This window comes from Malaclemys terrapin, chromosome 8, assembly GCF_027887155.1.
Source record: "Malaclemys terrapin pileata isolate rMalTer1 chromosome 8, rMalTer1.hap1, whole genome shotgun sequence".
Lineage (NCBI taxonomy): Eukaryota > Metazoa > Chordata > Testudines > Emydidae > Malaclemys > Malaclemys terrapin.
In genome coordinates this window covers 97,783,878-97,811,229 of record NC_071512.1, presented here as the reverse complement: position 1 = coordinate 97,811,229, position 27,352 = coordinate 97,783,878, and the positions used below count along the sequence as shown (strand labels likewise).

Below are 27,352 nucleotides of genomic sequence, written 5' to 3'. Positions count from 1 at the left end.
AAGAAGGATGAAGTGTTTAATGCCTACTTTGTCTTCGCTAAGAATGTAAATTGTGACCAGATACTTAACACAGTATTAGCAACAAAGAGAAAGGAACGCAAGGTAAAATAGAGAGAAAACAGGTTAAAGAATATGTAGATAAATTAGATGCATTCAAGCTGGCAGGTCCTGATGAAATGTACCCTAGGATATTTAAGGAACAAGCTGATACAATCTCAGACTTATTAGCCAATTGTCTTCAAGAACTCATGGAGGATGTGAGGTCCTAGAGGACTGGAGAAGGATAAACATAGTACTTATCTTTTAAAAAGGTGAACACAAAGGACCCAGGGAATTATAGACCAGTCAGCCTAACTTCAATACCTGGAAAGATATGGAACAAATTATTAAACAATCTCTTTGTAAGCACCTAGAGGATTATAGGGTTATAAGAAATAGACACCATGGATTTGTCAAGCCCGAGTAACAAATCATGCCAAACCAACCTGATTTCTATCTTTGACAGGGTTATTGGCCAGCTGAATGGGGGGAAGCAGTAGACATGATCTACCTTGATATATATATATTTTTTTTAAGTAAGGAAAATGTCATTGCCACATGACATTTTCATAAGTAAACTAAGGAGATGCATTCCAGATGAAATGGCTAGGACGGGTGTACAACTGGCTGAATGATTATACTCTGAGTAATTGTCAGAAGGTTGCTGTCAAACTGGAGGTATTTGTGAGGGGTCCGCTAGAGGTCTGTCCTGTGTCTGGTACTAGTCAATATTTTCATGAATGAGTTGGATAATGGAGTGAAAAGTGTGCTTATGGTGGAACCAAGCTGGGAGGGGGTTGCAAGTACTTTGGAGAACAGGATTAGAATGCAAAATGACTTTGACAAATTAGAGAATTGGTCTGAAATCAAAAGACGAAATTCAATAAAGACAAGTGCAAAGTACTTTACGTAGGAAGGAAAAATCAAATGCACTTCACAATGGGGCATAGCTGGCTAGGTGGTAGTACTGCTGAAGAGGATCTGGGAGTTCTAGTGGATCACAAACGGAGTATGATCAACAGTGTGATGCAGTTGCTAAAGAGAGGCATCAGTCTGCCGTGTATTAACAGGCATTGTAGGTAGGACACAGGAGGTAATTTGTCCCACTCTATTCTGCACTGGTGAGGCCTCAGCTGGAGAACTGTGTCCAGTTCTGGGTGCCACACTTTAGGAAAAATATGAGAGAGTCCAGAGGAGAGCAACAAAAATGATAAAAGGTATAGAAAGCCTGATGTATGAGGAAAGGTTAAAGACAGGCGTGTTTAGTCTCGAGAAAAGAAGTCTGAATGGAGACCCAATAACAATCTTCAAATATGTTAAGGGCTGTTATAAAGATGATGATGATCCATTGTTTTCCATGTTCACTGAAAGTAGGACAAGTAGGAATGGGCTTAATCTGCAGCAAGGAAGATTTAGGAAAAACTATTTAGGATATTAGGAGAAAACTTAACTATTCGGATAGTTGAGCTGTGGAATCCATGTCATTCATTGGAGGTTTTTAAGCACAAATTGGACAAACACTTGTCAAGGTCGGTCTAGATGAACTTGGTCCTGCTTCAGCACAGGGGTCTGGACCAGATGACCTCTCGAGGTCCCATTCCTACATTTCTATGATTCTGTGAAAAGGTACTTGAGGGCTAAGTGGTGTAGTGCCAAACCATGGAACGTTAGGAAGACAGACATATGTAGGGGAGCTGGAGAGAGAGAAGATGGTAGGGACAGCACAGGAAAAACTGTCTAAATTCAGAAGTAGAAACTGTGTATAAAACAAAGCATCACAGGGCTATGCTTATGTTATACATCTGTTATTGTCAAAACACACTCTAATATCCAGATACCTTGGTGATTAATGCACTATAATATCTGCATAGACAGAACACAAAATACATAACTAGACAAGATCAATCTGTAATAATCATAATGATTAGCCCTCTTCTAGTGCTACGCATCTTAGAGGTGCTTTGTAATCATTCAGTTTTATCTCCCTCCTGTGGGGCATGAAAGGAAGAATTTATTAACCTCACTCTATTCTTGGTGAAACTGAGGCAGAGCGAAGTGATTTGCCCAAGACTTCCAAGCATTTGTTGAGAGCCAGGATTAGAGATCTTGAATATTTGGTGCTCTTGGAGCACAAGAGAAGCAGTATGGTTTAGTGCAGAGGGGGGCAAACTACAGCCTGCAGACCACATCCAGCCCACAGGACCCTTCTCTCTGGCCCCCGAGCTCCTGCCAGAGAGCGGGGTCAGGACAGGCTTGCGGAGGAGCCAGCCCAACTCCCCGGCCGCACGGGGCGGAGGCTAGCCCCTGGCCCCTCCCTCGCAGTCACAGTTCCCCTAGTGCCTGGGCAGCGTGGCTGCAGCCCCGGCCAGGTGGCCCGGCTATAGCGCCGCCAGACCTGGTGCTCCAAGGCAGCGCGGTCAGGGGGAGTTCCGGGGGGGGGGGGGGGCGCTGCAGGGGGTGGTCAAGGGGCCTGGCCCCTGCTGCCAGGGACAGGGGCAGAGCAAGCCAGGGTCCCTCTCCACCCCCAGCATGCTTGGCCCCTGTCCCCAGCAGCCAAGCCCAGACAGGGAGTGAGCCCTGCCCGACTGCCAGGGAGAGCAGCCAAACAAGCAGGGGAAACGCACAGGGAAAGGACTGAGCCCCTCTTTCCCCCACCCCACAGGTAATGTGGGGCAGGGAGAGATGAATGGGGGTGGGGGGGTCCTGGGGGGCAGTCAGGGGGTGGGGAACAGGGGTGTTTGGATAGGATGCGGGAGTCCTGCGGCGGGCAGTCAGAGATGGGGAGCATGGGGGGTTGGGTGGGGGTTCTGGGGAGCTGGATAGGGGGCGGGGGCCAGGCCACTCCTCACTGTTTGGGGAGGCATAGCCTCCCCCAGCCTTCCCTACCTGGCCCTCCATGCAATTTCTGTACCCGATGTGGCCCTAGGACCAAAAAGTTTGCCCACCCCTGGTTTAGTGGATAAGATATGGAATGAATAAACAACTTGAGCCTGAGAGTTGCTACATCTATCGTGTTCCATTTGTGTATTGCTCCTTGTTTTCTTGCTGTCCTTATTCCTGGCTCTGCTGTGAGAGTTGGACAAATCATTGAATTTCTGTGCCTTAGTTTCCCCTTCAGTAAAACAGGGATAATGATACTCGTCTGCCTCTGTAAAACTCTTTTCGAACTATGGGTAAAAAGTGCTAAATATTATTATTATTATTTATTTATTACAAGAGTGCACACCTCACTTTTTCACTGCTTGAGGGGACGGCATAAGAAACTTATTGGATAGTCAGTTTTTTCCCCTGGAAGCTGCTATTTTTGGCTTAATGGAGTATCTGCAGAACCTCGATATAAAGCCCTAGTTGCATCCAAGACCAGTAATTGACTGGGTTTTGGAGAATCCTAGAATTGTAGGACTGGAAGGAACCTCGAGAGATCATCTAGTCCAGTCCCCCGCACTCATGGCAGGACTAAGTATTATTTAGACCATCCCTGACAGATGTCTGTCTAACCTGTTCTTAAAAATCTCCAATGTCGGAGTTTCCACAACCTCCTTAGGCAATTTATTCCAGAGCTTAACCACCCTGACAGTTAGGAAGTTTTTCCTAATGTCCAACCTAAAATGCCCTGGCTGTCTTATCCTGAGAGGTTAAGGAGAACGATTTTTCTCCCTCCTCCTTGTAACAACCTTTTATGTATTTGAAAACTGTTATCATGTTCCCCCTCAGTCTTCTCTTCTCCAGACTAAACAAACCCAGTTTTTTTCAATCTTCCCTCATAGGTCGTGTTTTCTAGATCTTTAATGGCTCTTCTCTGGACTGGAGTTGTCCTCACCCTAACAGGTATCTTACTGCTGCCCCTGATCTGTAGAAAAATGGGAAGCTGGTCTCTGGTTAGTTTTACATCTGTTACAAACACTATTCCCCCTCTCCCCCCCGCCCCAAATCTCTCCACTTGTTTTATCTGCATGTGCAATTGGAGTCCTGTCTTCTCTGCCCATTGTGAATCACTATTCCTGGAGTCCTCTCTCGTCATGTGGTTGCAATGAAGCCTTGCAAAAGACAGCTGCTTTATTTTGTTACTTTTCAACTCTTCACCTTGGTTATATCATGTCTCTGATTACAGATCTGGTGTTATCAGACAAATTATACCCCAGTATCTCAGTCCCCGAGAATAAGATTGTAGTGAAGTGTGGCAATTAAGCAGTGAAAATATTTTCTTCCTGGAATGTCTTGCGGCATCTGCCTTCCTGCTTCCAGGAGTTTCATAACTTTCCCTTGAGTCCAAGGCCAATATGAGAACAAAGGCATGGTCCCTCAGAAGTGCAGTATCTGTCTGAGTCTAGCTTCAGCTGTTCACTCATTACACCAGTCCCGGAATAAATTCGGATCCTTTCGGTTACAGTAAAGGCTTCCATCAAATGACCCTAAATAAACAGCATCCTGCAAATTTGACTTGCTGTTGTGCATAGTTCAAATATAGTGTTTGCTCCGGTGATAAAACCCAAACTCTTCTAATCCAAGCTTGGGCTGCTGTGCACCTCCAAACAGAGACTTGCCCAACTTCAGATTTTGTTACAAACCGAATGACGAACTCTTCAGTAACACGTCAGCTGTGGCACTCAAAGCACTTTGTAAAGGTGGATAAGTACCATCCCCATTTAACAGACTGGGAAACTGGAATGGAGAAGCTAAGGGCCAGATTTCAGAAGCAGCCTGTGTTCTACCAATAAAAACTAGCAGGATCTTATTAAAGGGGACAAGATAAAGATGCCACATTTATTATGATGATTTGATTTATGACCAATAACTAATATCTTAATCCTTATACACACACATTATACCTAATATACATACACACACACACACACACACACACACACACACACACACATCCATCAGATGTTCTGCAGCTGCTGCATAGTTACCAGTCCTGCTTGAGTTTGCAGCTTGGGTTCGTAGCTTGTGGCGGCTAACTGGCAAGGAAAGCCGGGCACAAGGACGAGCTGGGTCTGTTGGGCATGCACCGATGCCCTTCCATGTTGGCAGCAGAATGTTACCCTCCTCCAAAGTTTTCCATCTCACCCATCCTTTTTGTAGGCTTTAGTTTGAATCCAGAGTCTATAGGTCTTGCTGTGTCACTCTGCCTCCAGGTTTGGTGATTGATCACTCGTCAATTGCAGACATGACTTTCAGCCTCGGACCGGGCTTTGATCTTCCTTTTATTGTACCTTTTCTTTTAGGGTGGATTCTTCTTACTTTGTTAGGGCTCTTGTCTGCATCTTCAGCCCTTGGTGTTTGAACTCTGTTTAATCAGGACAGGCTGGGGCTGGAGGTTGATTCCATGGAATCAACCTCCAGCCTCATTCACACATTCACACATCTAAACTAAACTAATAAGATTACAGCAGGGTTGGCAAAAATGAAGGTTGCAGCAAGCCCTTACAAAATGGAGTAAGCGTTTTAAAATGGGGTTTGAATTACAATATGGCAAACAGTGAACAGAAGTTACACTGTAGGCAAGTGTAATAAATGGTGAACAGATGTTACAATACTGAAACAGTGCAAGTCTTAGGCTACATCTACCCTACCGGGGGGGGGGGGGGGGTCGATTTAAGATACGCAAATTCAGCTACGCAAATAGCGTAGCTGAATTCGATGTATCGCAGCCAACTTACCCCGCTGTGAGGACGGCGGCAAAATCAACCTCTGCGGCTTCCCGTCGACGGCGCTTACTCCCACCTCCGCTGGTGGAGTTAGAGCGCCGATTCGGGGATCGATTGTCGTGTCCCAACGGGACGCGATATATCGATCCCCGAGAGGTCGATTTCTACCCGCTGATTCAGGCGGGTAGTGTAGACCCAGCCTTAGTGATTTAAGCAGGAATGGGATTGATAGTGAAACTTACAAAGGCAGCTGACTGAACAGTTATGGCTCTTAACAAGCATCTTAATTGTTAATTAGCCAGTTATTGGGGTAACCGGTTTTATGAATGAATATTGTTTCATTCATAAAACTTTACTTATGCAGTTACATTAATAAAGTGAACAATTAAAAACTATTTCATTCATCAGTTCTACACCTGTTTTGGGCACCTTGCTTTAGACCCTAGAGCCTGGGTAGATGTGGTTCCCATTGATTTGATTTGGAGTTGGTGGGTGTTCAGCACTTCTGAAAACCAGGTCCTGGATTGTGGGCACCCAGAACCATTTCCACGAGAGGCTCTCTGGGACTTGCTAAAGAGGTTATCCAGTAAGTTAGAGGAAGAGCTGGGAACAGAACCCAGATCTCCTGGCTCCTAGTTTGGGATCTGGGCTGCTTGTGTAACAGGGTAGCTGGCCTATTAAATGAAAGTAGGCTCAGCTCTCCTGTTCCCACCCAAGGGTGCCCTGGCTTGGTGTAAGGAGGAGGGTGGGGTGCCCGGGGGAGTTATAACTGAGAGGGGAGTTCAGAACCCAGAGTTCAGGACAGGGGTGAGTCCACAGTAAAGTGAGCTCACAGGCAGAGCTGGGCTAAGAGCTGCAGGGAGGGGATTCCCCTGGAGGACAGTGTGGTAAGAGTTCCCTGGTTGAGCAGCGGCACTAGATCAGGCTGGTGAAAGAGGAGGGCGGCCAGAGAGTCTTCTACAAATGCCCCCAGGCCAGAGAGCGCTGAAGGCTGAGAGCAGCCCAGGGAGATGCCTGCTGGCCAGAGAGGGCCAAAGTCTGGGGTATGATGGAGACGTGAGCCTGCTGATGTGTCCGGGCAAGAGCTGGAACCGTACCTGGGAAGGAAACCAGGCAGAGAAACACCCCAGCTAGAGGGGTGGGGTGGGAAACGCCAGAGCTGTACCTGGGGGTCGGGGGAGAGATGCTGGAGTTGGACTGTTTGTTTGCACTGTGCTGAGGGGATTCTGGTTCATGGTAGTGGGACTGTTGGTAATAAATTAAACTCAGTAGAGCCTTCAGAGTCGTGGGTTATTTGAGAAATCAAGGGGAAATGAGGCCAAGGGCTGCCGTGGGGGGGTGCCCGGGTGGAAGCCATGCATTTACAGCTTGCCTATGCCACTCCCTGACCACCTGCAGAGATTGGCCTGCCTGACCAGAAAGGCCAGATAGGAGCACTTCCTGTTCAAATCCAGCCCCATCCCTGACTAACAGAAGTGTTAGTGTAAACCAGGCCTTAGTCTTGCCCCATCCAGATCACTGCCTGGCCTTTGTTAGAAGTAATCCTTAAAGGTTCTTTTCATCCTGGGCCAAAATCTGATTCCTCTCCCTTCCGCCTGCAAATGATGTGCAGGATTTCTGAGGCTTTTGTTGCTCTGAGCTCCCTCAATTTGAGCCAAGAAGAAATGGCTGTTTCAATCCACTGGGATCCTGGTCCCAAGATATTCATAAGATGACTGTGTTTTCCCCCACTCCTTTTGTAGATCATTGCTGGAGAAGATGTTGAAGTCAAAAACACTGCTGCTAACTTTACTGTCTCTCTCTTTCACCAGCATGTGTTTGAGATGTCCTTTTCCCTGCCACGTGCTGAAGATCAGTACTGCTGTAACTAAAGCAATTCTCGTTGTTTTCCCTAGAAAATACATCATTTCCTGTGAACAGACAAAAGTGCCATTGTCGGTGCCCTGGGACCAAAGTAACAAGGTAAAATAACTGTCTGCGTAGGTACTGGCCAGAGCCTCCCCTGGCACCTAAGCCCCATGGGCTGTAGGAAGGCCCAGGAGCCGGTACTAAGTAGCAGCTAGATATTTATACATGAATCAATATGGTCTATGGCAGGGCCGGCTTTAGGAAGTGCGGGGCCCGATTCCAACAGTTTCAACGGGGCCCCGACAGGGATGACTAAAAAAACAAACACGTAATAAAAACACGTGGGGTTTGTACTCACCGGGCGGCGCTCCTAGTCTTTGGCAGCAGGTCCTTCACTCGCTCCAGGTCTTCGGCGGCACTGAAGGACCTGCCGCCAAAGACCCAGAGCGCCGCCAGGTGAGTAAAAATTAAAAAGGTGCCTCTAGCCAGGGAAGGGATTCTCTGCCACTTGCCCCCCACTCTGGGTGGCCCTGTCACTGGGCGCGGGGCCCTCTTAGGCGCGGGGCCAGATTCGGGGGAATTGGTGGAATTGGCCAAAAGCCGGCCCTGGTCTATGGAAACAAGAAGGATGAAACCTTACCTAAAACAGCATGCTGTAGAGAGATCTTAACTGGAAGAATAAATTCCTTCTTAGCCCCCGATTTACTCTGATTAATTCAGTATCTGAGCAGCTGCAAGCTTTGCTATAGTATCCCATGAGTTTAGATACAGGAAAACCTAACCGAGTATTTTCTTATGATGTTTTTGATGTAGGTTTATCTGAGCTACAACAATGTTTCTGCACTGAAGACTCTTGTAGCGAAAACCAATTGGGTACTCGCCACAGAAATAGACAAGGTACTTAGCCCTGCCGCACCCCCAAGTCAACACTGCCTTCTTTAGTCTCCTGGACTGCCTACAGTTAGTGGAAACAACTCGTGTTAAGATCAGAGGACATGCTTCAGTCCTTTCCCGCCCCCAGTTATTTGAATCCGAGTGTATCCAAAAGTGTTTGATGTCCCCAAAACACTTTGAATAAATGGGATTGTACTACATGTATTCAATGACTGTGTGTCTATACGATCAACATTCTATATACGTCCAAATGTACACTGCATACACACACTTATGTACATGTAAAATATATGGCTTCCAGTGATGCCGTAGGTACCTGTGCTTTAGTAAAATCCCACTGAACCCATCAACCAGAGCGGTCTCCAGTTTCACCCATTTCCATTCAACACCCATGCTAGCTATCCGGTAACTTTCGCTTGGACAACTGTTTTGAGATTTACTCATGGGGTTTAATGGTGTCGCCAGACCCAGCTCATAAAACAGAGGCCTCATGTACCACCAGGTATATGTGATTCTTCATGCTAATGTAATGAAAAGTGTGTGTGTGTGTGTGTGTGTGTGTGTGTGTGTGTGTGTGTGTGAGAGAGAGAGAGTTGGTTATATTATAATAAGGTAAAAATATGAATGAATCTTATTGGGGAAAATCAAATGTCATTTTAATGAAGACAGCAGGCTCTGCCTCTCACCTGTTCTGTCTGTCTCCCTCTCAAAGGTCAGGATGTACACGCTGGAGGAAGACAAGTACCTCTCCTTCCGAATAGAGATGAGCCTCTGCATTGATGCAACACAGGCCTTCTTCCTTCTGTCAGACTTAAGACAGAGGCACGAATGGGATAGACATTATGCGTGAGTACTTGGAGGACAGCTAAAATGTTAGGATTGATGGTCCCTGTTTTATTGGGGATAAGGGGGGGGAGGTCCCCAATTTCTTTTCTTTGGCTTTCCTCCCTCAAAGCAACTTCCCAATCCAAAAAGGTTCTTCGTTCAAGCCGTGTAAAGTGCTTTTTCCCCTCCATCATCCACCCCACTCCAAAAGCAGGAGTGCACAGTCTATGCAGTCTGTGGCTGGATATGTACCGACATCGGAGCTGGCTGCCACACTGCTCATGTGTCGTATGGTGGAATAGAATCCGTGACCTTTATCTCCTGAAGCACACGTTTCTGCCACTTGAGCAAAAGAAGACGCCCCGTTAGCCGTTGGTGACAGTAGCAAAGCTTTTATCTTCTGGAGACCAGCCACATGTACGAGCTAGTCAACTGTTCTGCCTGCTTGCTGACGACACCTCTAGACTTGTTAGTCTAGGATTGCAGCTGAGACTCTTAGCTGGCAGAGGCCTGTAACCACAGCAGTGAGCTGGCTCGTAGCTTTAACATTTTATGTTCCTGTCCCATATAAGGGCTCTAACTTCCTATACAGTGTTCCGCGCTATAAAGCTGTGCTGCTCTTCCCAACTCCATGAAGTGGCTGGACTGTGACTATACACTATGACCAGCGTATGCTCTTAGCTCTCCCATGGCCTTGGATGGTAATTAGAATTGGTTTTACTGAGAGGGGGTGGAATCTTGTGCCAGGATCATACGCCTGTCCAACCTGCCTTTATATTAAAGCTGCCACATCGACAGACACCCAGTCAGAGGCAGAAGGAACTCTGGTTTAAAATCTCCTTTGCAGGAGGGTGTCACAGTTCCCAAAGTAACTGCACCTCTGATCCCTTTGTGGCCTTTTTGAGATTTCACCTCTCCTGGGGGCAGCATCCCGCCATCCATTCTCTCCAGGCTGGGGATTGTAGACTGCAATTCACCTCAGCAGATCTATCTTTAGGTCAAGCCCTGTTGTCTCTGGGGCAATGGCAGGGTTAACCAGCGACCAGCCAGCCTCCGTAAATCAAGTACTAGTTATTCAGAAGAAAAGTATTACAGAGAAAATGTTTTTAAAAACAATGAACAGCTTACGTGCAAGTGTTCGCTCAGCAGGCAGTCACCCGTCTTCAGCATAGAGACCCTGGCAGGCTTCAGGGTCCTTGGCAGGGCCTACGTGTCTGGGTCACTGTCTCATGTCCTGCAGTTCTTGGAAACCGTGCGTGTGGCCCCTCTCCCTACGTCAAAGTGGTCACTTGATACAGTTTTCAGTTCTTTGTTTGCCAGGCCTCATGAGCCACATCAAACCAGTCTATGCAATTTCCCCCCAGGGGATGAGGCTTCTCCAGGCTTAGCTGCATGGGGATTTGCATGAATTATCCTCCAGTGGTTTTCGTTCCTGCAGGAAACCCTGTAACTCCCCCATGGAGCCAGAATACAATCCTTAGCCCATTCAGATACATAACACACTTCTAAAATGGAGACTGGAGTCTTCAGAGTATCTGTCACAGAGGACACCTCTGTCAGGGCCCCTCGTTCTTCCTGTACCACAGCCTTGAGTGAGCGGCCTGTCCTGTTGTTCATTTGCACTGAATCCAGGATTTCTCCGCTCACAGGAGCAGCCTGGGAAGTTTAAGGAGCTGTAACTTATTTTCCCAGGGACGGTTGGCTCCGGGGGGGGTATGTGTGCACTTCAGTGAGAGTGTACTGGACTTCCTTACCCAATTTTACCCCTGGGTTGACTGAGCTACAAGAAGGTGAAATGATTTTCCCAGGTCACACAGTGAGTCGGTGATCTTTGTGGCTCTGATCCCAGCCACCAACCTCATGTCCTCCATCAAAACCAAAATATCCCAGTGAAAGGCTCAGAAACCACCTCTAATTTCAGGCCAATCCCATCCTTCAAAAATAAACAAAACCAGACCGAGAAGGCACAGGAGGTGCCACGTCACAATGCGTGAAAAGAATTTGCAACCTACTTGACAATACAATTGAAACGTTTGGGGTCAGATGCAGAAGAACTCAGGGCTTGATCCAAAGCCCGTTGACACCAGTGGGGTTTGGCTCAGACTCTTGCCCAGGGAGGGCCAAGTATGAGCTCCCACAGAAGGCAACCGATCTTTAGACTAAGCAAGGATTTCAGGATGTGTCCAAAAGAGAATTGTTTGGAGCAATTAATTTTGAGAAAATGTTAAGAAAATGCTCTACTACAGGGTAGTCAAATTGGAAATCTGGCTCTAAGAGGCAGGTAGGCGCCCGGTGGGATTTTCATGACCTGCATCTTTGGGTGCCTAGATGTGTCTAAAAATCTGGCCCATAGTCCATGGGAGAGCGGATATATCTGGGAAGGTGGCTCTACTTCAGCAGAGAAAACTTTTCTTCTTCATCCCTCTGACTGATTGTAAGTTAGCCAAACCAAAAGCCAGTTAGACAGTTATTTCTCTGGCTTTGAACTGCTTCTGTCTGGAGTCTGAGTTACTGCTGAGTAACACCATATGGTTAGGGCCCTATCAAACTCGTGGCCCGTTTTGGTCAATTTCACAGTCGGGGGTTAAAATGAGTCCGTTTCAGGTTTTCAAATGTTTACATCTAAAATATTACAGTATTGTAACCCAGGGGGGCCTGACCCAAAAGGTGGTCAGAGTGGGAGGGTCACAAGGCTATTGTAGGTGGGTCATGGGATTGCCACCCTCACTTCTGCCCTACTGCTGGCAGGGGCGCTGCCTTCAGAGCTGGTCAGCCAGAGAGGAAGGCTGCTGGCCAGGTGCCCAGCTCTAAAGCCAACACCACTGCCAGCAGCAACACAGAAGTGAGGGTCACAGGGTATTGGGGGCGGGTTACCATAGGCCTGTTTTTTTTTTTTTTTTTTTTCTGGCTGTCTCTTGCCTGAGTGGGGGGGCTGACAGCTGGAGCCACAGCTGCCCGCACGGAGAGGTGACGACAGCTGGAGCTACTGGGTCCCCGTATTGGGGTGGGTGATGACAGCTGGAGCCATGGAGCTTCCTGCAGACTGGGGAGGTTTCCTGAGGTGGATCTGACCTGCCCTGGGAGCAGTCTTTGCAGGGGAAGAGGATCCCCTGCAAAGACTGCTCCTTCCCCATCCCTGGCTGGGACTAGCAGCCGGACCGCGCACAGGGTAGGAGCTCCCGACTGGGCACCAGATTTCACGGGAGAGATCAGATTTCACAGTCTGTGTTTTTTCATGGCTGTGAATTTGGTAGGGCCCTATGTATGATGAAACTCTATTGAGAGAGAGAGAGAGAGGGAGGACATCTTTTAAGGGAAGGTGTCTGGTGTCATGGTGCTGGGAAGATGACCTCATCTTTCGGAAGTCAGCCTGAATCCTTTCTGGAATGTCCTTCTGCCTCTTTCCAGGAGCGCTGAGCTCGTCCAGCAAGTTGATGAAGACGACATGATCTACCATGTGCTTAGTCAGACGGTTAGTCAAGAAAACAAGCCTCAGGACTTCGTCATCCTGGCATCAAGAAGAAGACCTTGTGATGAAGGGTAAGTAGATTAGCATGGCTCCAGTGGCATGTTGGGTCTAGCTCTGTGCAGTGCTCGCTGGCAGCCGGTGCATAGAATAGGGACAACAGTGCTGGGTCTAGCCCACGGGGCTGGAAACGTCTAGTGTTTGGTTAGCGTGGTGTTTGCTTTCAGTGCTACAAAGTCCGTGCTTAGTATTAGCTTAGTGTTTCTGCTCTCTCTCAAATCCCCACAGATGGTGCTTTCTCTCCTGTTTTAATATATCTGGGATTCCCTTTTGTGCCAGGCTGTCTTTCAGAGCCTGTGGTATTCAAGTGCAGCGTGTCGAACAGTTGCTGGAACCCCATACTTATGTCCAATGATGCACAGCCCTTGCGAGATGGTTGGTTTATGACATGCTGAAGAATGTAAACATTTGCCATGAAAATGATCCTATCAGCCAGCGAGTGAAAAATACGTTACCATGAAAATAGTTAATTCATAGCCTCATCTCTGTGGATCCGAAAATGCTGCACAAAGGAGCAATTGGCACTGCTACACAACTTCCTTTTCACTGAACAATTTTTTTTTTTTTGGCTGCAAGAGGGATCTAAAGTAACTTGTATATAGAACATGGGTGTGTTTCAGTATGTAGCTTTTTGTATTGCATGTACGATCTAGACTGATATAGAGCGCTCTAGATCGCTTGGTAAGCAGGGTGTAAGCAAGTGTGGATTTCAGTATGGCTAAATGTAAGATTGTACAGCTAGGAACAAAGAATGTCCGCCTACTTCCAGAAATGGGGGACTCTCTCCTGGGAAGCAGTGACTCTGGAAAAAGACTGGCATCCTGGGGGACAATCAGCTGAATATGCGTCCCCAGTGCCATGTTGTGGCCTGAAGGGCTGGTGTGGTCCTTAGATCTATTTAAAAAAGAGACTATCAAGTGGGAGTAGGCAGGTTTTATTATCTCTGTATTTGGCACTGGTGCGACCTCTACTGGAATCCTGTGCCCAGTTCTGGGGCCTGCGAGTCCAGAAGGATTTTGTATTGGAGATGGTTCTGAGAAGAACCACAAGAATGATCCAAGGACTGGACATCATGCCTTGGGGAGCTCATTCGAGTTACCCCTTCCTAGAGAAGGGTGAGCATCGGCTTGCAGTTTAGGAGATGAATACTTGTCATATGCTGTTCCTGACCATTCTCACCCCAGCCTTCTTTTTAGCCCAGTTCTTCGGCTGGGAATTTCAGAGGCGTCTCAGGGAAACTGAATTTCAGTAGGAGCTGGTTGCCTGACTCCCTTAGGCTCTACTGAAAATCCAAGTCTCCAGTCCCTTGGCACTAAGTGGATTGTGAGCTCCCACTCTGACTGCAATGTATTTGCCTTAGTGTGCTTGGGGAAAGGGATAGCTCACCTGCTTTCGGTATCCAATATGATAAAAACACAGGGACACTGGAGCCACTGTGATGAGATTTGTAGATAGAGGCCAGATCGTAGCCAGCCTTCCCCTTCCCCATACCTTCTTTCTGCATTGTTTTCAGTTGATTTGATTTAAAAAAAAAAAATCACTCCAAGATATCTTGGCTGTAATTTTAAGTAACTTATTTTGAAGTCAATACAAGAAGAAATGCAGAAGCAGAAGGTGGACTGTGACCGCGTAGTGCTGTGTTTCCATGCACGAATACCTAGGCAGAGGTGATTTCCAGTCTGTCACTGAGCATGTGTTGGGGCAGTTCTGCCCCCTGCATTTCCTGGCCTTGATCTGAGCGGGGTTAACTTGAGAGCTGGCATAAAATCCTGCTCCTTTCTCACCTTTTCAATCCACTTGTGATCTGCTCCTAAGCAGACTTCCTTCTCTTTCAGTGACCCATATGTCGTCGCGTTCAGGTCGGTCACGCTGCCCACCCGTCCACCAAACCCCGAGTACACCCGAGGGGAGACGATGTGTTCCGGCTTCTGTATTTGGCAGGAGACAGCCGAGCTAACCAAGGTGAGGCTTTCAGCTCTCTGGAGGATAGCTGTGTGCCCCAGCGACAGTCACCGTGGCCTTTACCCACATTTCATAACCAAGAACTCGCGCATGCTGACCTGTGGTTGGTACTAGTGCTTTAGTTCAGATCCCCAGTGCCCAGTTCAGAGGGGGAAAACTGAAGGGCCTGCAAGTCTGGTGCTGCACATCCCTGTCTGTGCTGGGTTGGGGATTTGGGAGAATTTCTGGAGTCCTTCAATTTCCAACCCCCCTCCTTTTTAAAAAAACAAACAAACCTCTTTCTCTCTTCCCCCCCCCCCACCAAACACCTACTCTCACATAACACCTTGCCTTTATGTGCACACATTTGTCCATGTTGCTTAGGTGGATAAGTTATGCTATCCCCATTTTACAGGTGGGGAAACTGAGGCATGGCATGATTCCATGACTTGCCCAAGGGAGCATTGAATTGAAAATGGAACCCAGGTTTTCTGACTCCCAGCCCTGTCCCAATAACCCTCCCTTGCCAAAGGGCTGCATGTCCCAGGCTGTCCCCTGCCGAGTGGATGCAGTAGTGTGGTCTGAGTGTGAACTCAAGTCACTTTGACAAGAGGAAATGTTTAATACTATGGACCGTTCAAGTAATGGAGACCTAATAGTTGAAGCATCCGAAGAAGTGGGCTGTAGTCCACGAAAGCTTATGCTCTAATAAATTTGTTAGTCTCTAAGGTGCCACAAGTACTCCTGTTCTTCTTTTTGCTAATAGTTGAAATGCATTTAAACTATTGTAGTCTGGACTGAAAGGTCTTTCAAATTCTAAAAACCTTTTCAAAACATCCCCTTTCCATGCTTTAAGAACAGTCAGGGCCACCATATCTGTGTCCAACCCAAATTTTCCAAGCCCCTCGCGTGCTGGCTTTGCTTTCAGCACTTAGGTGGGAATTCACCCTTGTCCACACAAAGCCAGAGGAATTTGTGGTGGGAACTAAGTGAGGAGCTGGGTATTCATTGCCCCCAAGCCGGGGAGGAACCTTTACACAGCTGCTATTCCAAGTTATGGGCTGGGATAGTGGCTACTGCCCTCCGGCACCCCACTGTGTGGGGGTTCACAGCCACTGGATCAGGAGAACTGATCCCAAAACCTCTGAGCTATTCAGAGCCACTGGGGAGACCCGTGCTGAACCACGGGGAGAGGAAGCCAGTACCGCTGCTGCTGCTGTACATATTAGAAAATGACTCCTGTAGGTTTCAGCCTGTGGATGTCCTCTTAGCTGTCTTAATGAATGTGTTGTGGATTTCAGGTGTCCTATTACAACCAGGCAGCTCCAGGATACCTAGCTTACGTCACGACTAACATTGCAGGACTGTCCTCGGACTTCTATGTTACCTTCAAAGCCTGTGAGAGATTCCTGCAGAAGAACAAAGATGAGATCACAGTCGGACTTCAGAATCTGTAACTGTTGGCCCTTTTTGCATAGTGCTGTGTGAATATTTTGTACATATTGAAGCGATTGGTCTGTGTAGGTGAGAGCACATGGAGAGTAATTACTTAGATAATGTTAGTGGCATTGCTAGGAGCACAATGACTTGAAATCCATCCATTGTAGCGTGACTAGAATCAGCTCTTCTCTCTAGTGTGCTTGATGATGATGAGAAATGTAATGGCTGGAGCCAGTCTGCCTAATCAGGGAGAGGGCTTATTAGGGCCAAACTCTGTCGCAACTGGAGGGGCTTCTATTATGGTTTATCTGAGGGCAAAATTTGGCCTGGGGTGGGATGGGGAGAGAGGTCTAGGTGGTCCCCACATGGCCAGTGTTTCATTGCGAAGCCAGTCAGATCACTCTAAGGTCTAGTGCTAGAGCAGCATGCAATCTGCTAAAAAGCACTAGCCTTTTTATTTTTGTTCAATCTTGTAACCTCATGTTCAGGAATTGACTTTCTGACAGCATCACCCGCGCTTGAACCTTTGTATAAGAGTAACGGTTACTAAATGGATTATTTTTTTTCACCAGTTCTTGTAATTCAATGGAGGAATTGTCCATCTTTAATCCACTGAAGTAAATCAGGACAGGATTTGGGGGGGGAGAAGGCCAGGCTTGTCTCCTGTAACACAGTACTGTTGTGTTTGACACACTAGGCATTATGATGCAGGATACCTCATTGATGTGCTGCAATTTCATGTTCTGTCTTTCACACACCATACAAAGAATGGGAGTGGTAATAAAGAAGCCCGTTCACCTTATGACCTCAGTAGTTCTTCTCGCCTGGTTTTCTTTAGTTAGCTGAGTATTTTTCTTGATCAGCCCAAGAGTAAGGGAAATTGAACTGTTTTCTGTGGGAAATTGATTCATCTTGTTTAAGAATTTTTAAATTGCTGTCTGAAGAATTTCCCCCCCTTTGTTGGTAACTAAAGCACAACTAAGGGGACGGATTTCCAGTCTTCCTGCTTTGTGGGCCTTTATTCTATGATGTTCAACTGTGCAACTCAGGTATCTGATTAAAATATTAGTCATCCCAGCCAGGTGTCTCCGGGATTCGTGGCTGAGTTCTAGATCTCTTCAGGCAGGCTCAAGACGTCTTGCTGCTGACCATGGCCATAGGTGTGTATGGAGAAGTGACAATTAAAGCACATCCAAAAATACACTGTGCCCGCACTCTTGATACATATGCTTTTCTGAAAGGTCCTGGCAGACCCTAGCTGGGAAGAAGAAATATGCCCCTCCCCACACTTCATTTCTTTGTAGTTGAGGTTGATCACAAATTGAGGTTGATCACAAACCTGTGAAACTGGGATGGGAGCAAACTGGATGCTGAGGAGCTAGAGTATGTGCTGGGGGTAACCTGAAGCAAACTACTGTAAAGAAAATGTCCCTCCAAGGAGAAAGGGGGAGAAACTGGGCTATGTGGAGAGTTCCACCTTAGCAACAACGAGCCGTAGCTAAAACTCCACAACCAAACTGTGTCCAGCAAAACAGGCCTCCAGCTCAAGCAGATGAAATGACATTTATTTAAAACAATTATTTGTCTGACAGCAGCTCCTAGAGGTTATACCTACCTGCAGCAAGACAATCCTTGCCCCCAAGAGCTTACAATCTGCTAAAATGCACAAAAGGTAGGAGAGAGGAAATACTATCTTCATTTTACAGATGGGAAAACTGAGGCACAGATATTAAGGACTGATTTTTTTCAAAAGGGCTCGGTATGCTGGGTGCTGAGATCCCAAAAGTCTAGTCAGAAGCATCCCAATGGGAGGTGTGGGGGTATGAGCTTCTTTTGATAATCTAGCCCCATCAGATTTGTTCAGGGTCACTGTGTGTGGTAGCAGAGCCAGGATTTAAACCCAGATCGCCTGAGTCCAAGTGCACTGCCTTAACCACAAACCAACCATGCTTAAAGAGAGAAGACCGTCCCTTCTGCCCCGCCAGTATGTGAACCACTGAGCAGGCTGACGCTACAAACCAAAAACAACGGGGGTAGGGGATCTGTTTGGGAGACCTGTTCAAAGCAAAAAGTACAACCAAATAAATTAAACTCTACTCAAAGAATAGTTCTCACGCCCGTCCCCCATGTGCAGGAGTCAGTGACAACCCTACCACGACTGTGGTTGCCAGAGTAATGCTTGTCAAGGCTGATCACTCAGAAGTTTGCCTAACAATGGGCCCTGGAAAAACTTGGGTCACTTACCAGGCTCTCAAGGAAGTTCTAAGAAGTTAAGACATCCGCCATCAAAGCATTTCTGCATTGTCTCGGTATCTTATAATAGACCCCCTTCTGTGTGTGTGTTCGGATAGACCGGAGTCCTGGGAAGCCATCACAGTAGCTACCCTCTGAGTGACTGTGTTGCACAGTGATGGTGTAGCTGGGTGAAATCTCCAACAGCTTTGTAGTCGCCAGCCATGATCTACTCAGCGGCACAGCCTCCAGCTGAAACGACACTTGTTGCCAGAGATCCTTACAGAGTGTGAGCATATCGTCTATCAATGGGTCAGTGTAACCAGCAGTTATCACTTCCCTGGGCCAGCCAGGGGCTATAGTAACATATGGGAAAATGCTGTTGATGGCTGTTAAGAATTCTTCACCTTGCATGTATCCTGGTGTCTCAAAGCTTCCAAAGGAGAGCGCCATGCTTATCCAGATGGGGTTCCATAAGAGATTCTGGGCATATAGCTTACTAAGGAGCTCCAGTGTAGGGCGAAGTGCTCCGGGTTCTGTTATGTTCAGGTATATACCCCAAGGATTGAGATCTCTGGATACTGTAACCAGACACTGTTCCAGGGGGAGGCCTGCTGATGGAGACAGTGCAACGGGAATGAGATTTCCAATGGTGCTATTCTGTAATGCAATGTCCAGGGCAATCATGCCCCTCTTATCTGGAGAACAAAGCAAAGGGAGATGGTTCATAACAGCCTGAGCCTCAGTGACCCCTTTAATGTATCAGTGTATTTGTTATGTGTAATTAGCACGAAGATTTAAAGGGAGGAAATGAACTATGTCTCCATTATATGTGTTTGGCTAGAAACAATTCAACAGCTAATTTTCATTGGACTATATGATATTTAATTAATATACAACAAAATGATAGATACACTGATTGTCTGTGTAATTGATTCAAAGTGTATTCTTAACTGCAGATAACAAGCGCTTTCACTTTTCTATGCATCATCCTCCAGTTCCCAGTGTATCCTCTACAGATAATTAGTTATTTTGGGGGGAATAATTGATTCATATCTGGTAGCATTGTGAGATCCACGGTAGGGTAAGAGGTAATCTTCCGCCTTTTGACCAGTAGCATTAGATAATCTTAATCCTGCTTCTGACCTAACCTAGACCAGCGTTTCTTAAATGGGGGGTTCTGACCCAAAAGGGAGTTGCAGGGGAGTTGCAGTATTGCCACCCTTATTTGAGCGTTGCTTTTGGAGCTGGGCGGCCAGAGAGCAGCTGCTGTTGGCCAGGTGCCCAGCTCTCAAGGCAGTGCCCCGCCAGCAGCAGCGCAGAAGGAAGGGTGGCAATGCCATACCAGGCCATTCTTACTTTTGCGCTGCTGCTGGCGGCAGCTCTGCCTTCAGCGCTGGGCTCCCGGCCAGCAGCCACCGCTCTCCAGCTGCCCAGCTCTGAAGGCAGCGCCACCGCCTGCAGCAGTAACAGTAGCAGTACTGCAATCCCCCCTACAATAACTGCAATCCCCCCTACAATGCCCCCTCCCCCCTCCACAACTCCTTTTTGGGTCAGGATCCCTACAATTACAACTCCATGAAATTTCAGATTTAAATAGCTGAAATCATGAAATTTATGATTTTTAAAATCCTATGACTGTGAATTTGGTAGGGCCCTATTCATAGATCTTAGTGTTGGTACTTTTCTCCTGATAGTCAGTTTAAATATGCTTTTGCTCCGTTTAATCCTATTTATATCCCCATGTTTCACCCTCTCTCCTTGCATTATTCTCGTTATTGTGGTGTTTTTTGCAACACGTTCTGCAGGCTTTGTTCTAGGAGGTGCATAGACTACTCCTCTTATCCATTCCCAAGCTCTCAATTACCTAACCTGCCTCACTGCTCTGTCTGTAAATTGGGTTTACAGGCAAACAGAAATGTTCACTGGGACTTACTGACCCTAGTCTGAGAACTATAGCATGAGCTACAACTCTTAGGACCTGCCAAGTCTGTGACAACTTATGAAAACCCCTCCAGTTGTTAGATCGGTACATGGGGAAAGACGTGTTACTCACCTTTAAGAATTGACAGTGTTTCCAGCCTGTTCTCATAGTGATCCATCCCATACCACTCTATCTGTAGTTCATCGGAGTCTGCTGGGTGAAAGTAATCTAGCAAATTGCTTCCAGGATAGTAGAATCTCTTTCTTGTTGAGTTCACTGTTGGGTTGAGAGGGGGGAAAAATGCTGAGTAAAATCATTCCCTTTCAGGGTACTGTGTGGGTTTTTGTCTTTAGGGCTATGGCGACAGTAGGCATACGATGTAGGAGCCATAACTTGCCATCATTACAGCTGTACCAACTATGGTAACAGTTGAGACTGTAGTGTAGATCCCTTTCTCATCTGACCCTGCTCAAACTAGATCACAGCCTAGAATGTCACATATAGTTAAACACTGCTTAGTCCCTTGACCTAGCTTGAATGTGTCCCCAATAAGCAGCAATTTAGCTAGTAGTCTTAAATAGTACACACGATCGTTAAACTAAATCGGGTCTCTGGAATAGAGCCAATAAAACCCCATCTTGACTAAGTGGAGTACATCTGTTTATCCTTCTTGTACCAGAGGGGAAGCAACACTTCTGAGGAAAAAGGTGCCTACTAGTTCGGGAGGCGGTAGAGAGAATCACTGCTCCCAAACTGAAAGGGTCCGCCTCAAATTCTGCCAATCCCATGTGTTGTATAGAGCGACCCGAGAGCAGAACTTGGGAGCAATACTTCCTGACTCTACAGGATGACTAACCTGCAAAAGGCAGGGGAGAAAATGAATTCTTGTCTCTCTAATGATTCCTTGTTTGTTTCTTTGATGTGTAATGGAAACCTTGAATTTATTTTTTAATTCTTTTCTACTTAATTTTATGACTTTAGAAATGTAGGTCTGCTCTACCTTGGAAGAACCCAGAGATCTAATGAAATTATGACTCACAAAGGACTAGCTTAGGAGCTATTGAAGGAGGAAGACCCTTTTTTAGCCCAGACTGTTTCAAACTCTGGGAATTGGTTTTGGTTAACACCTCCTTAACTCTACTGGGTAATGGAGGCGTGGGAGAAAGGATGCCTTTGTTCTAGCTTCAACACCTGTGCCTCTTCAGTCAGAGTGTGCCATCAGTCAGCCATCCTTTATGGCCCCAACAAGTCTTCCGGCCACACTAACTGGAAACCAGACTTATGATATCTTCAAGGTAAAACAACTAGCAGAAGAAACCTTTTAAACAATCTTTCAGGCCTCCTGTGTATCAAAAAAAGAGCACAATCCCTTTCTTTAAAACAAACAAAATTCTTTACAGTGCCCAGAGCATGTGCCTATTTACAGGATTTAGCACCTTCGCTGCACAAGGGCACATCAAAATAGAGCCAGGACATTTTCTCTGTCTTTCATGATTGTTCTTTGAAGTGGGTTCAAGTTAGCTGCTGGCCAAGGCGCACTTAGCGGGTCTCACCACCATGGGTGGTGAAGCGTTAGGAGGCAGTGTGGTGTAGGGGACAGGCAAGGGAATGGGCGTCAGGAGCCCTGACTTCTTTTCCCAGCTCTGCCACTGAGCTGCTGTCACCTTACACAAGTCACTTCACCTCTCTAAGCCTCGGTTTCTTCTCTTTGTCTTGTCTATTTAGATAAGCTTTTTTGGAGTGGGGACTCTCTCCTCCTATGTGTATGTACAGCACCTAGCACAATGGGCACTACTGTAATACAAACATACACGCTGCTTCCTTGAACTGAGCCAGAACAGGATCATAAATGTCATAATAGATTTGTTCAGGACGGCTATTGTCCCGGATGAACAGGAGATCTTCCACTCTGATCGGATCCGTCTTCCCCTGCCACAGAGTCAGGCTATACCTGTGGAGAAGAGAGAGCGTTGAGCTGGCCTGGGGTTCTCACAGGCTCTCTGGCTGGCTTTTCAGTAGTTGGAGATACAGTGGTCTAATTAGCCAGCGCTAGTTTGGTCCCTTTCAAAGGGAAGGGTTTAGTTCTGAAAATAAGTGATGATCTGGAAAGACAATACTGTCCAGCGTCCTAAGCAGCTCCCTTTTAATGAGAGACACTGTAGGAGGGTTATTCGTTTGCAAGTGTCTGACTATAGAAAGGTTTCTGCAACATGGGAATAATTTGTACTTAGAGGCCTGACCCCTTGGAGCTACAGTGTAGGCAAGGTGCTGGTGGCTGGTAGGGTTCTTTAAGTCAGCGGTTCTCAACCAGGGGTACATCTTCTAGGGGGTACTCAACTCCTCTAGATCAGTGTTTCTCGACCTGGGGCTTGCAGCCCCCAGAGTGGTCATGGGACAGGTTTAGGGGGGTCGCAGCTGCAGGGGTGGCATTAGGAGGTGGCAAGCAGAGCAATTGCCTGGGGACCCACGCCATAGAGACCCCCCCCGTTACATCTCCGGACGGCAGGGCTTGGCCTTCAGACCAGGCTCACCAGTGACAAGTAGGCTCAAGCATCACCGGGAAATGGAAGTACAATACTTACGTGCCAATGGATGTATTTTATAATTCTATGGTAAAAAGGAGGAAGTCGGCAATTTTTCAGTACTCGTGTGGCTGTGCCACTTTTGTATTTTTAGTCCTGATTTTGTTTGCAAGTAGTTTTTGAGTGAGGCGATACCAAGAGTACTCAAGCCAAATCAGACTCCTGAAAGGTCAGCTGGAAATGTTGAGAACCACCATTTTAAGTGGTTTAGTTAATCCTGCTCGAAGGACTAAAGATGAACGTGTGCTATTCACTCCTTACCTGTCGGACTGAGCCAGCAGCCAGCTGAAATGAGGCCAAGCCAATCTCACCATGACGGCCCTGACAGGGAAGGTGACTCTTTGGGGCAGCGTCCCCACGATGCTGTGCATCTTTTGAATCATTTTCTGAGTGTAGGTTTTGTTGGGGAACAGAAATGAGTAGAGGGTCGTCCACCCCAGAGAGAGAGTGCAGTTTGGGTACTTCTCCTGGATGAGTGAGAGGAATCTAAAGGAACCATGTACACAGCAACAGTTACTGTTAAGAGGTGCAAACAAGAAGCCAGTAAACAACAACTTTATTAAACCTACAAACATAAGAACGCACCAGATGCCACTAGATGGCACTCTTTTTATATATACTGTCCTACACACGCTACTTTTTATAGACCACTTTCCGAACAGCTCCAACAGCAGGGACTCCCTCCCCTCCGCCCCCCTTGGGAAACAGATGAGAGTCTGGGCAGAACATGGTAGAAACTCATCACAGTGATGCATATTGACTGGGAAATTTTGCTGTGGACAGGTAGATTTTACTGTAGCTCGACGCTAACCCATTAGATCCTTGGCTTGCTCCTCATATGAAGCAGAACTGGTCTCTATATTGATTCACATAAGACTGCAAATGGTGCTGAGTGAAAATACCTGTCTGGTGACAGAATTCTGAATAAAAAGGTGAACTTTACCCCAGCCCATGCTGTGATTCCCATGTATTGTGAGCGATGCAGTAAAAGACTTAGTAATTTGGAAAAACTGTACAAAAATGTAGAGCGTAGGTGTTGGTGAACCTCCGAAAGTTTGGACTTTGGGCTGGGCTAGCCATTCCAGCTAATTTAAAAAAAAGAAAGACTGGGGTATTAAAATCCTGGGTTAAAATGCCAGAGGTTGATTTAACAATTGTATAGAAAATAGAAACTCTGTAGGTTTTTAGAGTAATTTCTGTAGGACCCCATTGGTTTGATTCCTATTAAACTGTACAGGATATTTTTTTCCTTAATAGAGGAAAAAGTTCAGAGCTGAGGTTAAAAGTCCATTCTGTTGCTCCTACTTTAACTCACCTTCTGGTGGTTTTTGCTTCTTCCAAAAGAGTCTGAGCTAAATTTGGGATGGAAACCCCAGATTTTCAGTGTTAACTCTGTAACTCCTGGCTTTTTTGTGGGCTTAAAGGTGTAGCTTTTAATTTTTTAAATACAGTCTAAGAGCTCCTATTAATAACAGTATGTGCATTGAGAAATTTGAACAGATCACTTTAAACCAACAGAGTTCAAAAATCAGTTTCTCCTTTACTTACCTGCCAAGATCTGCTCAGTTTCAGGTGCACAGCTGGTTATAAAATGGTCCTGGGAGAAACAGTCCAGCAAGAGAGCCCAGCCCATAGAGGAGAATGACCACTCCCAGGAGGTATCATGGCGATGTCCCCAGATCAGAATTTGTGTTTTTTTTTTTTTTTTTTTTTCCCCCCCAAGGGTTCATTTTTTTTTTTTTTTTTTTTTTTTAAATGAAAAGTCAAAATTCTCTATGGAAAGCTGAGACTTTTTGCCAAGAAAATTGTTTTAGGTTTAAAAACATAAATTTCTGCTAAAAACCGTTTCAATGGAAAATTTTTGAGTGGCCCTGGCTGCCAGGGTTACTGGCTGTTACAGGGTAACCAAGGATTAGTAAACTCAAGGCTCCAGCAGGCAACTGGAGGAAGGAGTGATTTCTGGAACCTATGTTCTCCAGGGGCTTGATCCAAAGCCTATTGAAAGCCTCCCACTCACATGAATAGCCACTAGATCAGGCACTCAGTGACCTGGGATCTTAAATGGTTGGTTTTCTTCTTGTTTTTTACCTATATAAACTTTTTTTGCCCACCTGTGTCAGCTCTTTAGCTGAACTCTATTCTTGGCACTTCTTGGGCTCACAGAGTTCTTACTGCGGTCGAGGATTGTTGCTAGTATATAACAGACTATTTTGTTCCAAAGCTATGGACGTGATCAGTCCATGCTGGGATATAAGTAACTGAAAAGCGCAAAATAAGCCCTGAAAGTGATTTAAGAAAAATGTGTTTTACTCACAAACTTGCATTAACTGCCGTGTTTATGGGGACATTGGGACCCATTAGAATATCTGCGTTTAACCACAGAGGTCTATTGAGCTTCATTTCTGAGGATTTCTTTAGTAAAATATCCAGAGATGGGTCAACTGCCTTGATGCTTTTGAAATCCAGCTTGATACCTGTCCGAGAAAGAATCCGTTGAGAAATTCCATGAGTATTGAATAGTAGCAGCTGGTCAATTATGCACAAATGAAAATAGGAGGCCTGTTTGTACAGCACCCAGCACCGTGGGTCCAGGACTAGGGCTCCTTGGCACTATGGTCCTACAAATAATTAATGACGATATCTTTAACATTGCCTACTGCTCGTCCCTACCACTGCCCCATCATTCCCTGCCAAATGGGGTGTGAAGAGCATGCTTCTGAATTCCATATGTTCATAGACCACTCAGGCAAAGGGTTACATCAGCTTGTTTAAAGGTATAGCACTTTAGATTACCTTTGCTAGATGAGTTAAGGACGACATCCAGCCATTCCTGAAAAGAGTTGTCACTGTAAATAGTGGGGGGATGGGCCATGATGGGCTTGTCGGTCTCATTACGAGTGTTATGTCCTTCTATGTTGACATCTGCTTCCAGGACCATAGCATCACCTGTATGCACAGTGAATTCACAGTCTGAATCCTTGACTGGAGTCTGTGTACGTAAATTACACCCTCCACACTTTGTCAGGGTCTTCACAACATAGGCAGGCAGCTCCCTAGGGGCTGCGCACTCTGTTCATTACCCATCAAAGATTTAAGCGTGTGCATGGTCATACTGAAGTTGATGAATTACTCAGGTGCTTAAAGTTAAGCATGTGCTTAAGTGCTTTGCTGAATAGGGGCCATGGTGCTTAGCTCTTGGAGGCTCAAGCCCTGTGTCTCTCACAGACACACAGGTGATGTTTCCTGCCTGTGCTAGACCAAGGAGCTGCAATGTCTTTCTTTAAGCGGGATGGTCACCTACAAGGCAGCCAGCAGCTTCACCAACAGCTCCAGGCTAATAGTTCCTGCTCTGATCATAAATATGGCCAGAGAAAGGATGAGCCCCTAGAGTCCATTAAATGATTAGACAGGTGATAACAAAAGGCCTGATCCACTGCCCCTTAAGGTCAATGGGAGTCTTTCTATTAATCCCATCTGGGGTGAAAAACTACTTTCGAATTTAGCTGGGGATTGGCCCTGCTTTGAGCAGGGGGTTGGACTAGATGAGCTCCTGAGCTCCCTTCCAACCCTGATAGTCTATGATTCTAATTTAACTGGGTTTCAGATCAGGCCCCAAATAGGGTTTTTTTCTAAGCCTGGTGCTACCCATCGATTCCTGGGTAGAGCTATTACTGAGATTCCTCTCTTCCAGCTGTAACTAGTCCCTGGCCATTCCAGGTGAGTGATACCAGACTGGAAAGTTCCAGTTTTTCTTTCTGGAATGATTCCAAATGTGCCATGATGACCCTGAGTTAGCAGATACATCGCAGATTAGAGGTTTATCTCATAAGGTCAGAAAAAGCTGCTTTTTTTTTTTTTTTTTTTTTTTTGTACTGTCTTGCATCACCATGGAGCTTTCTGTACTTTCCTCTTGTACGTTATCACCACAAGATAAAACTGCTTCAGGTGACTGTGGCACAAAACAGTCAACTTTTACAGAATAGCTTTATCTCATGAAGCTATAAGCAAGCCTTGTTTATCACTTCAGGTGAGCCCGCCTTTCAACGTATCCGGGATTTCTGCCGCTTGATTCAGAGTGTAGAACGATGTTCTCATCTGAACATTAAACTTGAGCAGACCTCTTCTCTTCCTAAAGTTATTCTACTTTTTGCTAGTACAAAGCCCAGTTTCAAACCATTTCGTTTTATCTTAAATGTCGGATAACCCCCTCAGCATTGTCTTCTGGGTAGGACGTATCTTTTTTGCCCCAATCAGATAAATTGATAAATGAATCACTACAGAAACTCTACATATGCTCAGTTGCCACTATTTTGATCAAATCATGCCAAAATCTAGTACGCTGAGTGTTTGCCTGAGCTCCCTACATTGTGTGCTGGCAGCTAACTCTCCTGAGTGAAATTCTGGCCCCACTGAAGTCAACTGGGAGTTTTGCCATTGACATCAATGGAAC

General features: G+C 46.3%; 2 protein-coding genes across 9 annotated transcripts in view; one reads left to right on the top strand and one right to left on the bottom strand.

Annotated features, from left to right (window-relative positions):
* Positions 1-16,966, top strand: part of ACOT11 (acyl-CoA thioesterase 11) — a 74,327-nt gene extending 57,361 nt beyond the window's left edge. For all 5 annotated transcript variants that reach the window (XM_054037488.1, XM_054037489.1, XM_054037490.1 and 2 more), the window contains 6 exons: positions 7,586-7,652; positions 8,352-8,435; positions 9,145-9,278; positions 12,666-12,797; positions 14,619-14,745; positions 16,026-16,966. In XM_054037488.1, the coding sequence (XP_053893463.1) occupies positions 7,586-7,652; positions 8,352-8,435; positions 9,145-9,278; positions 12,666-12,797; positions 14,619-14,745; positions 16,026-16,181 (700 nt within the window). In that variant the 3' untranslated portion in view covers positions 16,182-16,966. The remainder of the gene's footprint in view (positions 1-7,585; positions 7,653-8,351; positions 8,436-9,144; positions 9,279-12,665; positions 12,798-14,618; positions 14,746-16,025) is intronic.
* Positions 497-27,352, bottom strand: part of FAM151A (family with sequence similarity 151 member A) — a 39,726-nt gene continuing 12,870 nt past the window's right edge. For 3 of the 4 annotated variants that reach the window (XM_054037485.1, XM_054037483.1, XM_054037486.1), the window contains 6 exons: positions 25,696-25,848; positions 25,217-25,376; positions 23,164-23,388; positions 22,132-22,271; positions 20,453-20,596; positions 17,714-19,094 (listed from right to left, as the gene is read on the bottom strand). In XM_054037485.1, coding sequence (XP_053893460.1) covers positions 18,427-19,094; positions 20,453-20,596; positions 22,132-22,271; positions 23,164-23,388; positions 25,217-25,376; positions 25,696-25,840 — 1,482 coding nt within the window. In that variant the 5' untranslated portion in view covers positions 25,841-25,848 and the 3' untranslated portion in view covers positions 17,714-18,426. Of the gene's footprint in view, positions 551-17,713; positions 19,095-20,452; positions 20,597-22,131; positions 22,272-23,163; positions 23,389-25,216; positions 25,377-25,695; positions 25,849-27,352 lie in introns of those variants that run through there. The other variant, XM_054037484.1, reaches the window with a different exon arrangement.